This window comes from Papaver somniferum, chromosome 8 (assembly GCF_003573695.1).
Source record: "Papaver somniferum cultivar HN1 chromosome 8, ASM357369v1, whole genome shotgun sequence".
Lineage (NCBI taxonomy): Eukaryota > Viridiplantae > Streptophyta > Magnoliopsida > Ranunculales > Papaveraceae > Papaver > Papaver somniferum.
The window spans coordinates 51,022,779-51,037,995 of NC_039365.1; the positions used below are offsets into that span (position 1 = coordinate 51,022,779).

Sequence of the window (15,217 nt, forward strand, 5' to 3'; positions counted from 1 at the left end):
TTGATTGTCTTATGTCTTGCTGTTTACGTCGAGGACATCTTTTCATGTGTGCGTGTAGATGCTTAGTCTCATTTGTGCTTTTTCCTCCTAATGGTTTATGACAATATTTGCAAACTGCTTTGTCTTCCCATTTTATCTTTTTCTTTTTCAAAGTGGTTCCACACTATGGATCTTTTCTTCCCTGAAACTATAGCAATTTCACCTTCGACATTATCACAATCATCTGTAATGTTTGCCTCGGCAGTTTCACCATGGTCATCATCCATTGGAGAACTTGGAATTTTCTCGACATGGTGTTCAGACTATTCGGATTCACCTGGTGTGGATATAATTGTCATTTTGGGATCACTGTGTAATATACACATAAAATAATATAATATATATATAATAAAGAAAGCTTAAATAATATAATATAATCAATACAATAATTAAATAATATAATATAATATAATTTCTTAGTTTAAATATAATATAAATAATTAATGATATCTTATACTTTTACGTTTTCTTTTATAATATAATATAATATAATTTTTTAGTTTAAATATAATATAAATAATTAATGATATCTTATATTTTTACCTTTTTTTTTATAATATAATTTCTTAGTTTAAATACAATATAAATAATTAATGATCTCTTATACTTTTATCTTTTTCTTTTATAATATAATATAATATAATATCTTAATTTAAATATAATATAAATAATTAATAAAAATATAAAATCCTAAAATGCGAACGTACGGGGCGGGGACCTAGAATCCCATCCCGCCCCATCCCCGCTTCACTAATTTCGGGTATTACCCATATCCAACCCCAACCCCGTTTGTACGGGTAAAACCCTACCCAATAAAGGCGGGTACCCACGGGGATGGGTTTGGGTGGGGCAAATTGCCATCCCTACCTGGGAACGAAGTAGAAACTTGTAGAGATCTTTCTCAGTGTGTTTGTGTTTGAACTCAAGTTAGGTCTGAACTCTTCAATTAGGTTACTGTGTGAGAGACAATGGAAGACGAAGATATAGAGAAAGCGGTAATGGCATATTTGAAAAAAAAGGGTTTTAAACAGACGGCACTAGCATTGAAAGAAGAACAAAGCAAGAGTTCTTCTTCTAATGTTTCACATACTGATCCTGATGTTTCCAAACAACTTCTCTCCTTCTCTGAGTAAGTAATCTTCTCTCTCGCTCCTTAATTACACATATTTTTTTTATTTTTTTTAACAATATCTAGTAGTTTTGTAGCTCATGAATGATTGACTAGGGTTCTAGTTATTGCGTCGATAAATTGATGTTAAGGGTTTTTCTTTTCTGTTTCAAATTTATGACGAGCACAATGCCAAAAAGCTGACATCTTAGTCTTAGATAAGTTAGATGGGTTGTAAAAATTAAGAATCTACGAGTATTACATTGACCTACATTTTTCTCTATTTCGTGTCTTCTGAGTATGGCAGAGGAAAATGTATTATGCATCTAGACAGTGAACTAAGTGATAAACTTTGTTCGGTAATATAGTAAGTATATTGGTTTTGAAAACATTATGGAATCCAGTGTAGCTTCTCAAGTATATGGCAACAGGAAGTAGTGAGGAGAAGTCAATGTTTTTTTATTCATATATAGCTTATCAGGGTATAAACGTGGATGGCAGTGCAATGTGATCAAAACAAATATCACTAGGGTGAGGTACTGGCTTCTATGGTAGTGACTAATGTGGTGGCAATCGAAAGGTTCAACATTCAAGTGGTGGTGTTATGGGTAATTTTTGTGATGGCGAGGAGGCCATGAGATTGAGTGGAGTGTAGTTAGTGGTGTTAAGGTAGTGAGGGGACAATAGAAGTAACTGTTCTGAAAGTTGAGCAGAAGTAACTTCTCTACAAGATAGAAACTAAATCATTGCTTCAGCCAGATGTAGTACCCTGGATTTTAATGTACGTCTCTAATAGTGTTTCTTCTCGTGCTTTTTTTGCTTTTGACTTATGTATGCTGTGCTGTAACATCCTCACAGCCTGACAAATAAGATTAATATTATATGGTTGATTCCTAATGGTGTCAAGTCAGAGTTACGTTAATCACTCTAATTTGTTGAAGTAATTTGTCATTGTCATAATCGTAATGCTTCCTTAACTTTCCTTTCGTCATTCCTGTTTATCAGGTCGGAGAACGATCCTGCAAGGTACCAGGACGGCTACAGCAAGTTAAGGTCATGGACATACGGTTCATTAGATCTTTACAAGGTAATGACTTAGGTTAGTTATTTTGATGTTTGGTAGACAATTTCAAATTTTTACGGTGAAAAATTATAGGCACCACAATTCCATGGTTGATTTTGAGAAAGTTGAAAGACCTTGCCGTGATGGTGTCCTGCTTATGACTATTGCCTCTGGTCCAAAATTTAGCTGTAATTAAATGCTCTCACAAATCAACTTATGCTAACTGTTGAATCCTGCAGCATGAATTGCTGCGAGTGCTTTATCCAGTATTTATCCATTGTTTTATGGATCTTGTGGCAAAAGGACATACACAGGAAGGTATGCTTGAATTGGTTGGCTTTCTTGAGTGTACCAAACAACTTTCACTAATTAGCTGTGTTTAATGTTCATTTTTGATGTATCTGGATCAGCTAGAACTTTTTTTAGCAGCTACCGCGAAGACCATGAGATGATGCACTTGAGGGATCTTCAAAAGCTGGAAGGCGTTCTTTCTCCCTCACATCTGGAGGTCTATCACTATTGCTCTTCATAATATTGTACCTGTTTCTGCATGTAGTGAGCAATTAAATCTTTATCAAATCTATTTACATATTCATGCAGGAAATGGAATTTGCTCATTCTCTTAGGCAGAGCAAAGTGAAGATTAAGTTATGTCAGGTTGTTCCTTACGGCTCTTCTGATTTTCTTCTTTTACAGCCAAAGATATCTGTCCAATTTCTTTCTGATGCAATAAATTGTAAAACTATATAATCGGTGCTTGTAATCCCTTCATTTACTAAAAATCATTTTACTTGTAGTCAGATACAACCAATTGCTAGTCAACAAATAATGTATGTTGCATCTAGTTGCCGAGCAATAAGTCATCTTTGCACGCAATGAGTTCCTGGATTTGTGCTGAAGTGAAATGTGATTAAGATATCAGCATTGTGGATATCCACATTGCCTAGAGTCGAATATGTTGTGCATAAGCCTGTAAATCAAGCACACAATGACTGCCCATCTCTAAAACAAACATCTTACCTAATCCATTTGTGGTAATTTTAGGTAAATATTAGGTTATAACACCCTTAAGCTATTTTTGCTAATTGAAGTGTCGAGAAAAAGTATTATATTATTATGACATAGTGCTGAAGTCTGATCAATCCTTCCATCTTTATTATTCGAGTAGCTGATCTTTGTGTCACTAAATAATGGTCACTCCTGACAGTTTATTTCTTCTGAATAGTACTCGCATGAGCTGCTGGTGCAATATCTGCAGAAACCCCAGTCCTCAAAAATGTTTGGAATAGTCAATGAGCATATAACTTTCGAAGGTACCACTCTTCTTACTGCTATTGAATTGATTTTGTAATGTGTTAATTTTGACATATCCTTGGTCAATTTGGAGATGCTTCACTTTCATGCCAATACTTAATTCATGGTCATTTGGCAGTTTCTCCTGGACAGCCAAGCTCGATATCTGATGAAACGGAGGTAGTAACTCTAATTGGAATCAGCCAGGATACAGCCAAACAGATAAATGAGAAAGAAATACATTGGGGAGTGAGACACTTAACCTACAAAAATGATTTTGCTTTTCATTATGAACTTGGGTGCAGCTTTGTAAATTGACCTTGTATTTGTCGAACTAAATACTTTCTTTTATGTAGTTCATGCAAATAAATGTTACATTTGTAGCAGCTGGATGAGGCTAATGACAATCTAGGACTGTTTCTATATTTTTGAAATGAAGAAAGACAACATGTAAAGAAATGGAAATTATATATGATCTAGGAGTGATGATCGATTTTTTCTGACCTTATTGTCCTTATGTTAGACTTTGATGTATGGTTACAATTCAGTGCGCCTGTAAGACGGGTACCACAGAGTTATAAAAGGTGGCTTAATGCTCACTGGGAAGTTATCTCTTGCTAGTTCAAAAAAGTAATCAAGAATATAAAAAATGTTATTGGAGCAATTTTTGGTCTTCTTTCTTTAACTGGTTCTCTATTACTCTAAAACCTTCTGCTTTTTTCCTTGTATATCACATTTATTGTTCTTGTCTAGGGGCTGTTGTTGATAAAGAACCACACAATCTGATGTTGGACATTCAACTGACTTGGCCTAGCTCTACTAGTATAAGTTTTCTATTTTCTATTTTGTTTCTTGCTAGGATGTTTTTCCTAGTTCTAGTTAGTCTCTTAATTTAGGATTTCCTTTTTCTAATTTTGATTTGTTCTTTGGTTTAGATGATTTTCTTTTCCCTAGTCCTAGTACTTTAGGAATTATTGAAGCGTATATATAAGAAGTCCTGGTATTGTAGAGAATACATTCTATCATTATTTGATTTATACATATTAGTTTCTTAGCTATGCAATTGCTTTTGTGAATCTGTTGATCTCACAAGCCATTATTAGCTTCTTGGATGAGGATCTTTGATCCAAATTTTAAATTGCTTCCGCTACATTACAATCTGATTGGCCTTTGGTGTCTCTGATCTTATCTTCCTCTCTTTTTTCCTTGTCTTTGAGCATGTTAAATTAAGAGATACTGTCATACTGACCACATCTGCTCCTGTGTTTCCATTTCATAGTTGCTTGAAGATTCTTTGGAAGAGCATCTGGAAAAAGCAGGGGGGATGATGCCAGAATCTGAAAAAGGTGAGGGAGAAACCAAAGAAGGTGACTTGGAAGAATGCAAGGTAATGTAAACTGCTCTAAGACTTAAAGCTTCTAATTTTTTCTTAGCACATTTTGGTCAATTATATAGGAATGTTGTGCATCCAAATTGCTTTCCGAGTGTCTTGGTACTTCTGTTAATTTAATTAATTTTGATATTGAACGAACTAATTACATGATTTTCATTTAAATACAAAAAGAGCTTAAACATTTGCCATTTGTTACTTAAGGGTTCCTTCGTTATGTTATTAAAAGAGAGTCATATTTCATATAAACCAATGCAGCTCAACTGCATAAACATGTTTTCACCATTATCTGTGCAGAAGAGATCAACAGATGGCGGAAAGCAAGGTCCTTCGGCTAAGAAACTGAAAAAGGACAAGGTTGTTAGCGCAACGGGAAAAAGCGCTCGCGCTGAGACAAATGCTGTATCCGTAGCACCGCGAGTCAAGGCAGAGCTGACTTTGCCAGTAGTGTAATTATCAGAACCCGTATTTTATTGTTTTTCAGTTTGTATTTTTTTTTTCCTTTTTTGGATTTAGAGCATACCTCACATGAAATTCCTCCTGGGAACTGGGCATCATTGAGTCAATCAAGTCTGGATAAATCATGTATGTCGCCGAGTGCAGTTTCCTTGTATTGTATCTAATGTAGTTGCTATGTGTTGAGCTAGTGTTGTTACGTTCATGGTAACCATGAAATAGGTTTGTTGTTTTGACATGAATACCTTCTCATCACTTAGGACGCATCAAGTTTCCGTGCACATTGACTATTTTGTATATGAGTTGCGTGAACTGCACTTTTATATTTGCTAGAGATTAAAAAATTTAGGCTTGTCGGATCCGTGATTACTAGAAAGGTACAAGCAGCACGATTGCAAATAATAGTTGCATCTCTGGTCCTTTGAGGTCCGCCACCAAGCACCCATGCACATGAGATTTAGTTCAATTATGCCTAGATTACAAATATTGTGGTGTGATGAAGCAGGTTCAAACTCAAAAAACATAAAAGAAGATACTTACTAATGGTTTTTACGTGGACTCTTATATTTTTTATGTGTGTTTGAGGTGCTAAGGTGTTCTCTAAAGCCCTTAGTCATTTATCAGGGGGACCTACCGCAATGTTTTAATGAGTAGAGGCTTCTGTTTGAAGCTTAAATCTGTAGCTGGTAAATTGAGTGGAGTACTCAACATTTTGTGCTATATGTTTTACTGATCTGAGATGGACATGTATAGAGAATGAAACAGCTCTTAGTGTTGTTTCAGAGGATCCCTTCTTTCTTTTTCGTATTTTTCTACATTTAGCTCCTGCAAGATGCAAGAAAGAGAGTTAAGAGTATTGTGTTCTTATCTTGCTATTATACATGTAATACGTTCAATCTTAAAGTCTATTAACTTTGGTATCGTCAGAAACTTAGCTTCAGTATCATACTTTATCAACAAATTTAGCATTGGTGCTGGTTGTATTTTAGATATTGAGGTTTTGCGGTTTGGATGGTGTTTGGGTGTCATCATTATCTGATACCTTCAGCTTTTTCTTTATCTCATCTTTTCACTTTTTTTCTTCTTCTAGATCTCGGTCCTCTTGTTTCATTCATTGCCTATAGTTATTCTCATATCACCAGTGATCATAATATGTGGATTTGAACCTGCTGCCAGGTATAATGGTTTCCTTATGTAAAATCTGAAATCTGTGTAACTTTTTTCTGCAGGCCCATAGAAGTAGAACATTCCATTCTAGAGGACCTGAGAAACCGTGTTCAGTTGGGTAGCATGGCACTACCATCAGTTTGCTTTTATACATTTATAAACACACATAATGGGTAATGGGAAAACTTTTTGATAAATTGTGCTCTCATCTACTGCACTTCTTATCAGTTACTCTGTTGACATTTCTGTCAAAATGCTGATTAGGCTGAACTGTTCATCAATATCTCATGATGGATCATTAGTTGCTGGGGGATTCTCAGACTCCTCACTGAAGGTTCGATTTCTTATCTTCCTACTCACGCTTATTTCATACTCGCCGGCCACCGATGAATTTGTTTCATTTATGCTTCACTTGTTGTCTTACAGGTGTGGGATATGGCTAAAATTGGGCAACAAGGTGGAGCTGGTAAATAGTTATCTGCAAAGTTACCATTTTAGGCTTTTCTTTATAGTAGGTCCAGTAGGCATCAACTCTGTTAGAAATATGATTGCATTAGATGTTGTTTGACAGGCGGTTCAAAATACAGATAACTACCGCAGATTATCAATCTTTTTCCCTTTGTGTTGAGCGGTTTTCTGTTATTCATCTCCGCAAATATATGTAGCCTTGATAGATATTCTATTAAGGAGCATTTAATTCTGGAAAATATTTTTATTAGAATACTTATGCAGTAAAATCTTTGGGGAGGTTGACACTACAGCGCATTCCTCTCATGAGATCACTGTCGTTTTTCACGTTTTCCTAGTCGCACACATCAAGCATAACTCCAGAAAGGTAGTCACAATTCTTATATTAAATAATGCCTGTGTCAGCTACTATGCAGAGGGGAAATGGGACAACTCCTACCGAACAGTTGGTGGGAACAGATGACGGGAAAAGATCTTATACATTGTTTCAAGGTCATGCTGGACCCGTATATTCTGCCACATTTAGTCCACTTGGTGATTTTATTTTATCATCATCTTCAGACTCTACCAGTATGTTTTCTTTCTCTAAGCCATTTTAATTATTTTGACATCCATGATTGGTTCCATATAGTTTCGTAGACTCAAGCCTACAGCACTAAAGAACTAGAATACATTGCTGTGCTGCAGTTCGATTATGGAGCACGAAGCTGAATGCGAATCTTGTTTGCTATAAAGGTCATAATTACCCTGTCTGGGATGTCCAGGTATTATTTCAGTTCACTGCAGTTTATCCTAATATAATATGTTTTGAAAACTGTTAGTTTGTAATAGCTCTATCACAAACTAACCTCTGTAACTGGGATAATCCCACTACACTGTTGTTCAGTGATTGTATTGCTACTGATTCTGGCCTTGTACCTAAGGCTTACTTCAGTTGTTTAAAGGGTGATTATGTGAAGTTGACATGTGGCTGAGTGGGCAAGGGACCTTAAACATCAACTTGTTTATTTGCTTACTTGGAAGTCTACTATAGTGAACTAGTGAAATTTGGACCATTGTATTCTATATCAAATACTGGCTCAGTGTGAAATGCTGCGTAAATGGTTTATTTTTCTTCTTAGAAGTTCTCTATCTCTTAGATGCTTCCTCTTTTGGTTCCAGATCTTGCATGAAACATTATCCAAAATTTGCTGTTTGTATTCAAGGCAAGACGTGTCAACTGGCAATGTTTATCTCTTTCAAATTCCAATGACATGGTTATTTGTTGCAGTTTAGTCCTGTGGGCCATTATTTTGCAAGCTCTTCGCATGATCGGACGGCTAGGATATGGTCTATGGACAGAATACAGCCTCTAAGAATAATGGCAGGACATTTATCTGATGTTGATGTGAGTTGATTATTTTCTGATGTATGATAGTGGCCAGTGACAATTCAATTTTCCTCATTTTATATTAATACCATTATTAGTTACAAGAACTCCTCTAAAATAATCCCAAAACATCCTTTAGCGATCCTCGGTAAGGAGTAATTTGGTAGAATCAGAAGCTGAAGCTTGTAAAAGTAGGACTTGGTACACTTTGGAACAATCTGCAAAAACTTACTGAACAAGAACAATTAGGAAAAAGAATAGTAGCTGAAAAGGTTCAAATGCCGTAGCAATGGGTCTCATGTTATGCAAGTTGGCCAATGTTTGTTCCTGGCACCATCTCTTTTATAGCTTTCTAAGAATCTTTAGGTATTTTCTCTAATTATTTCATCAATCTTATAATCAGTGTGTGCAGTGGCATGCAAATTGTAATTACATAGCAACTGGTTCTAGTGACAAGACTGTTAGACTGTGGGATGTGCAAAGTGGGGAATGTGTTCGCATATTTATAGGCCATAGGAGTATGATATTATCTTTGGCAATGTCGCCTGATGGGAGATATATGGCATCAGGTGACGAAGACGGTACCATCATGATGTGGGATCTTTCAAGCGGTCGGTGTGTTACCCCTCTGACTGGTCATACCTCATGTGTGTGGGCACTTGACTTCAGGTGAGTGGCTCTAATATTCAGTGGTCAGCTTATCTCTTTTGCATAGTATTTTTAAAAGAATCCTAGAGCTGTGTTTGAATTCATTGTTTCAACCACTAAGGTGTTAAATAACTACTGAAAAACATAGGTGTCTAGGTAACATGTTTGCTGGAGTTAAGGTGCAGTGCTGATAATAGTCCAAAAAGTGGAATCAGTGTTTTATTAATTGTTCGACTATCGGCTACTTCAATTGGAGATTCGTTTTAATACCAGACGTGTTACTGGATAATGGGCTACATGATATTTTGATGCAGGGGCATATTGCATCATATTTGGTTTTAGGTTTATTATTTAAGAACTTATCTTTGATGCCAAACAAGGTGCATAACACATTCTAACATTACTTTGGGATATCCATCTGCTTTGGAAATTCAGTGGTGAAGGTTCACTTCTGGCTTCCGGGTCTGCCGATTGTACCGTAAAGTTATGGGATGTAACAGCAAGCACAAAGATACCAAGGGCAGAGGAGAAGTAAGTTAGAAAATGACTTGAACTGAATATATTATGTAAATTCACAAACTTTAGTCCATGGATATATTTATAGCTTCCATTGTCATCTACAGCAAAGCAGGAAGTACAAACAGATTAAGATCGTTAAAAACCCTACCAACCAAATCTACTTCAGTTTATTCATTACGGGTAAGTACATCTGGTCTGACCTAGTATCTTATACTCTTTTTTTTTTCTTTTGAAGTATAGTATCTTATATTCTGTTCATTCTGTAATTTGGGTTTTTATTTTACATATTTTTTAAATGATACAATTTTAATGCTATTGTTTGCAGTTCTCTCGGAGAAATCTTTTATTCGCGTCTGGGGTTCTCTCAAAAGGCGCACGATAGTACTTTCTGCGGTTATCACGGGTCAGAGCATGAAACATTAATCACGTATCATGGAGAATTTTGTTAGTCAACTAGTATTAACTAGCTACTTTTTGAGTGATTTGTTCGTCTGAGTAGTATTGATTTGTCTTGCAGTCCTTGAATATTCGTTCTTTGTGTGTTTAACTGCACATGAGCTTTAGATATTGAAAGCTGCCCTCGTTTTCTTCTTCTTCCTCCTCGTGTTAACGTACCATTTGTAATTGTGTAGATATCCCCACCCAACCCCACCCAATAAACCAAAGGGGTTAAAAAAAAATCAAAGGTAACTCAAAAAGCTCCAAAAAAAAGCTGACACAAATTAAATAATATTAAGAGAAAATTCAAGGAAATTAATAACGTCTATATTCTACTTCTCTCGAGCGTCCCTTATTTCCAATTCTAAAGTTTCTCCTCTTAGATGGTAAACTCGAAAGAATTTTTTTCAAAAGCTCCGAGTCTTCATACTCTTCATAAATATCATCGTACTCATCTTCATCCGAAGCGTAATTATCAGGAACAAGTTCAATAGGAGATTGAACTTTTTTCTTAGTTGAAGCTCTATCCATTAGCTCATTTTTTTCTTTAAAATAATCTTTTCTAGAGGCTGGATTTCTAATGAAATTAGCACGAATCTCATCATTCTTAATATTGTTTGCTTCATCTAGCTCCTCCTTGGTGAGAAAATTTTCATTCTTGTCTGAATCACGATGTTTCCTAAGGGCCTCCATTTTTGCACGAAAAGCTATTTTTTTCCCTTTATCTCCTGTGGCATAAATGAGTACCAGATCATAGCTCATCACATAGCAGCCAAGTCCATCTCATCTACAACTGAAACCATTTACAGAGCACCATCCTTGCACAGCTCATTGAGCCAACACACAACCATTCACATCACTGCGTAAACCTTCTGATCTCCATACCAAATGGAACCCAGAATCACCAACAACATTTTCTGTAGCAGTGACACACACCCACATTGCCACTGCACTTCCATTTTCTGAACCCAGAATCACCAACAACCACTGCATCTGAATCTTTGCTAACTGCCAAAGACACCTTATGCATATAGAAGTTAAGTCAGAAAAACAGAACGATTCAACTGAAACCGACCTATACAAAACATTACAAACTGTTACACAAGTCGGACGTATCTCAAATCGCAAAAATCTAACAGGGACATTGTATAATATGCTGGAATTGTTGTTCATAGAGATATAATCCTCAAGAAGCCATCCTAGCTTAGTTCGATAAAAAAATGGCTATAATCACACCCAAGTGTCAACAAACAATAAATGAAATTTTCTGAAATGATGTTGCTTATTCCAATCCAACAAATTTGCTTATGGAATCTAAAATTCATGGTGGTTTGTAAGATTACAGTATACCTAATCTCATTCCAAATAAAAATTCTACCCCTATCATGTTTCAATTTTACGCAATGTTGAAATCAGATCCTTTTTTTTTTCCCTATCATGTTTCAGTTTCAAGCAGTGTTGAAATCAAAACCTAAGGAAACCCTAGGTTCTTCGTACTTAATTCGACAATAAAATTGATAGCAATTGAGTGATTGAATCATTGAAGAAGATATGATGAACTTTTAATAGATTGGAGCAGGAAGAAATAAGATTGAAATCGTACCTTCAATCTCAAACAAGAACACCCAAAATCCCCTTTCGATTATTCTCAAATCCCAACTAGAATTTACCAACTCAAGGGTTCATAGCCAACACCTTTCTTTCTCTGAGCTAGAATCGGAAATTTAGATTAGGATTCATGATTTCGAAACCCATATTCTGATTCTTCAATTTCGACACAAACCCTAACTTCTCTGCTCAATTTCTTTCTTCATCTCGATCTCCTCTATCCAAATCATGGCTGAAGAAGAAAGAAGAAGGGAAAAGAATAAAAAAGGAAAAGAAAAGAAGGAGGTGGTCGGGATTCGATCCTGCAACCTTTAGGTCACTTTACCTTGGGTTTTCCTAAACTGCCCCTAACCAATTAAAACATTTTCAACCTCCGTGTCCTTTTTTTCATCCCACGAAATTTACGCGATTACCATTTATTTTGTTTTGTATTTACGCTAGTTTTTATTGAGAAATTGAAACATGGAGGGGCTCTTTAGTCTTTTCATTGTTGATTGAAATCTATTTTGGACACCAAATCTTATCTTTTTGTGTCAATTGATCACTTACTATTTACAAAAAGGTGGCCATATAAAGGTCCTCCCTCGCTTCGCTCGGTCGGCCCAATAAATCTAAAAACATCGCAAGATGAAAATCGTTGGAAATAGCTATGTGTGCTCACAATAATTGTTATTCCAAACCCTAGTTATCCTTCTTAAACAATAAGAATAAATTCTCATAAGAAGTTTTACTAGACAGAATAAATCAAAACAACTCGGACGAGATCAGCAACCATGGAACGAACAAGGGAGAGTTCATCAGTTGCTTTCTTTAGCTCTTCCTTCAAAAAGACTAGGTTCTTTGATGCAATCTCTAGATGTTCACGTGACCTCAAAATCTTGAAGAAGATTTCCAACCAATTGAACAGACATCTGGATTAGAAGATCTTTTTCATGATAAATTGTTTTAAAGAAAATAACAGGGATGGGATGATCATCAAGTTCAAAGGTTATATCACCAAAGTTGTCTTCCTTTTTGCTTCCTTATATTGTGCACTTGCTCAATCAAACCCAGAAGAGCTCTTAGTGTTACCATACCATACCAGTATATATATATGTATATCAAAAACCTAATACATATTTAAAGGGGAAAAAAATTCCACAAGAGTAACCTAGGGTTTCTTGTATACGTTTGGTAACAGACCGGATGCACATATTAATGGTTAAGACCCAAGGCGAGGTCGGTTAACTGAATGAGTAAACAAGTTTTGAGATAATGACAGAAATCATTGATACAAAGTGACTCGACTGTCATTCTAGGAATAAAAGCTAGTGTATACGTTTGGTAACAGACCAGATGCACAGATTAATGGTTAAGACCCAAGGCGAGGTCGGTTAACTGAATGAGTAAACAAGTTTTGAGATAATGACAGAAATCATTGATACAAAGTGACTCGACTGTCATTCTAGGAATAAAAGCTAGTGTATACTAAGAAGGTATTTTTAAGACAAAAAAAAAAATTGGAGCAAAAATACAAACAACACATACCATTTGTCAAGAAGATATCTCCTCGAGGGTTATGTGTATCTTCTCACTGGTCCATAGACAGGATACACATAAGAAAATAGTCAAGTTGTATGTTGATGAACATGAAGTTCATCAGTGGCATTTACACACTCCTTTTTACTCCCCTGGCCTATAACTGGACTCTTGTACATATTTTCAAAAGAGTTATCAGGAGAAAGACAAGGGTTACCTGAATCAGCTGCCTTCCTCGCCTTCTTGATCTTGCGCTTGAGATCGTTGATACTAGTCTTGAGTTCCGAAACACGATTATTGATATGGATGTAATCAGGAACATTTATTTTAGAAGCAAGATCATCGTTGAGGGAAAGAGAGGATTTTGAAGAATTTTACTTTTTCGATATCTTTTTCTCCTTACAGGTCTTTCGGAGTTATCAGTCATCCATATAACATTGTTCCTTTTACCATTGTAAGCGGAGTAAGTGTTATGTTCATAATCAGGAAATGGCCCATTGGAGCACTTTTCTTAATTGTGGAATGAATTTCTAACTGAACACTGATGAACAGGTTTGATTACTTCTTTAGACATCCACATGAGAATGTTGTTAAGTTTTTCATTCCGTAGATGAAGATGACATCTTCTTTCAATGTGACCTTTCTTTTCGCAATAATAGCAATTGATAGGAAGGTTTTTATCCATTCTCAACTGAGTCATCCTTGTAGGCTCACGTTCTTTATTTTCAGATACATCTACATCTGTACATTGAGGAAGGTCTTTTTCCTTAACATAATTCATCTTACCAGTACTTGGAGCTTTTATACCTTTATAGCCCTGACCACGTGTATCACGATGTTCTTTACATGCTCCAATCATAGAAGATAGTTTTGTAGAGCTAGAATCGAATTTTTTTCAAATTCTCTTCTAAACCTTTGACCTTTTCAAGAGACGTACTAAGATCAGCCTCCAATTGTTTTTCTCGGGTGAGAAATGTCTTTTCTCTGAAATTAAAACATTCATGTTGAGAGACATATCTTTCTTTGGTTTCTGCAAGTCTTTCCTTCAACACAAGGAGATTTTAAAGAAGATCATCACATTCAGAATTCTTTGAACATAGATCTTCGTTACGATCTTTAAGAGTAGCTTGTAATAAGCTATACCCAGAATCATACCCCTTAAAGAGTTTCCTAAATTTTCTGTTTTCAACGCAGAGAGGAGTTAAAAATTCAGCCAAGCAGGATGTTGACCTATTTTTCTTTAGGAGATGATCAAAGAGAATGATATACTGAGAGACTTCTTCTTCGACATTTAAAAATCCTTCTTCTGAATCACTTTCATCAGAAAGTTCATTTAACTGTTCATCGAGATGGGCTTCCCAGTTAAGTGTGAATTTAGAAGAAGACGTCGAAATATAATTCTCAGTGGAACCAGGACAATTGACCAAGTTGGACTTCCCATGAGCTGGTGGTGGGTGATTAGAGACAATATCGTTCATCCTCAGTTCGCTACAAACACAGACTTATGAGGTCTTTAATGTGTTTGCCTGCTCTGATACCAATTGAAAATTCGGGGGTCTAACAACCACAACCAATAATTCGTTTGGCAATCTGAGAGGACTTACTCCAATATACTTTCTAGAGAATAAACTAGACAGTTAGAGTCAATCTAGAGTAAAGTATATCAAAGAGTTTAATATCTCTAACTCTTAATTCAATCCACAATCAGCAAATAGAAATCTGGGAGCCCGATTGAATATAAGAGGAGTTAGTTGAACGGTACCAAAGACCAATGTTCAAGTGTCAATCAATGTAAATCATCAACCAAAGATTAGATATTCTAATTGATTGATCTTAACGCACAACCTGTGATATTTCAATTATATAACAAAATATAATGCGGAAAGAAATAAAACAAACACCAGAATTTTGTTAACGAGGAAACCGCAAATGCAGAAAAACCCCGAGACCTAGTCCAGATTGAACAACACACTGTATTAAGCCACTACAGTCTCTATCCTACTACCAATTAACTCATGACTGGACCGTAGTTGAACCCTAATCAATCTCACACTGATTCAAGGTACATTTGTGTTCTTTACGTCTCTGATCCCAGCAGGATTCTATGCACTTGATTCCCTTAGTTGATCTCAC

General features: G+C 35.9%; 1 protein-coding gene across 1 annotated transcript; it reads left to right on the plus strand.

Moving 5' to 3' along the window:
* The first annotated feature begins 895 nt into the window (after nucleotides 1–895).
* LOC113306973 (transcription initiation factor TFIID subunit 5-like) lies at nucleotides 896–10,117 on the plus strand. The gene is made up of 19 exons (XM_026555894.1): nucleotides 896–1,168; nucleotides 2,153–2,234; nucleotides 2,450–2,528; nucleotides 2,621–2,718; nucleotides 2,811–2,867; nucleotides 3,436–3,523; nucleotides 3,643–3,752; nucleotides 4,783–4,890; nucleotides 5,191–5,342; nucleotides 6,579–6,689; nucleotides 6,781–6,850; nucleotides 6,943–6,982; nucleotides 7,390–7,554; nucleotides 7,672–7,748; nucleotides 8,255–8,371; nucleotides 8,757–9,022; nucleotides 9,437–9,532; nucleotides 9,625–9,700; nucleotides 9,846–10,117. Exons 1-19 carry the CDS (start codon nucleotides 1,008–1,010, stop codon nucleotides 9,900–9,902), a joined length of 2,010 nt encoding a protein of 669 aa, XP_026411679.1. The 5' UTR covers nucleotides 896–1,007; the 3' UTR covers nucleotides 9,903–10,117.
* Nucleotides 10,118–15,217: the final 5,100 nt, after the last annotated feature.

What these genes read in the sequence shown, in the direction of transcription:
- LOC113306973 (XM_026555894.1), top strand. Translation starts at nt 1,008, where the DNA reads ATGGAAGACGAAGATATAGAGAAAGCGGTAATGGCATATTTGAAAAAA. An exon ending in AGAAAGAAATACATTGGGGA is followed by an intron (nt 3,753 to 4,782) that starts GTGAGACACTTA and finishes TCCATTTCATAG; the next exon opens with TTGCTTGAAGATTCTTTGGA. An exon ending in TGGGCAACAAGGTGGAGCTG is followed by an intron (nt 6,983 to 7,389) that starts GTAAATAGTTAT and finishes TGCCTGTGTCAG; the next exon opens with CTACTATGCAGAGGGGAAAT.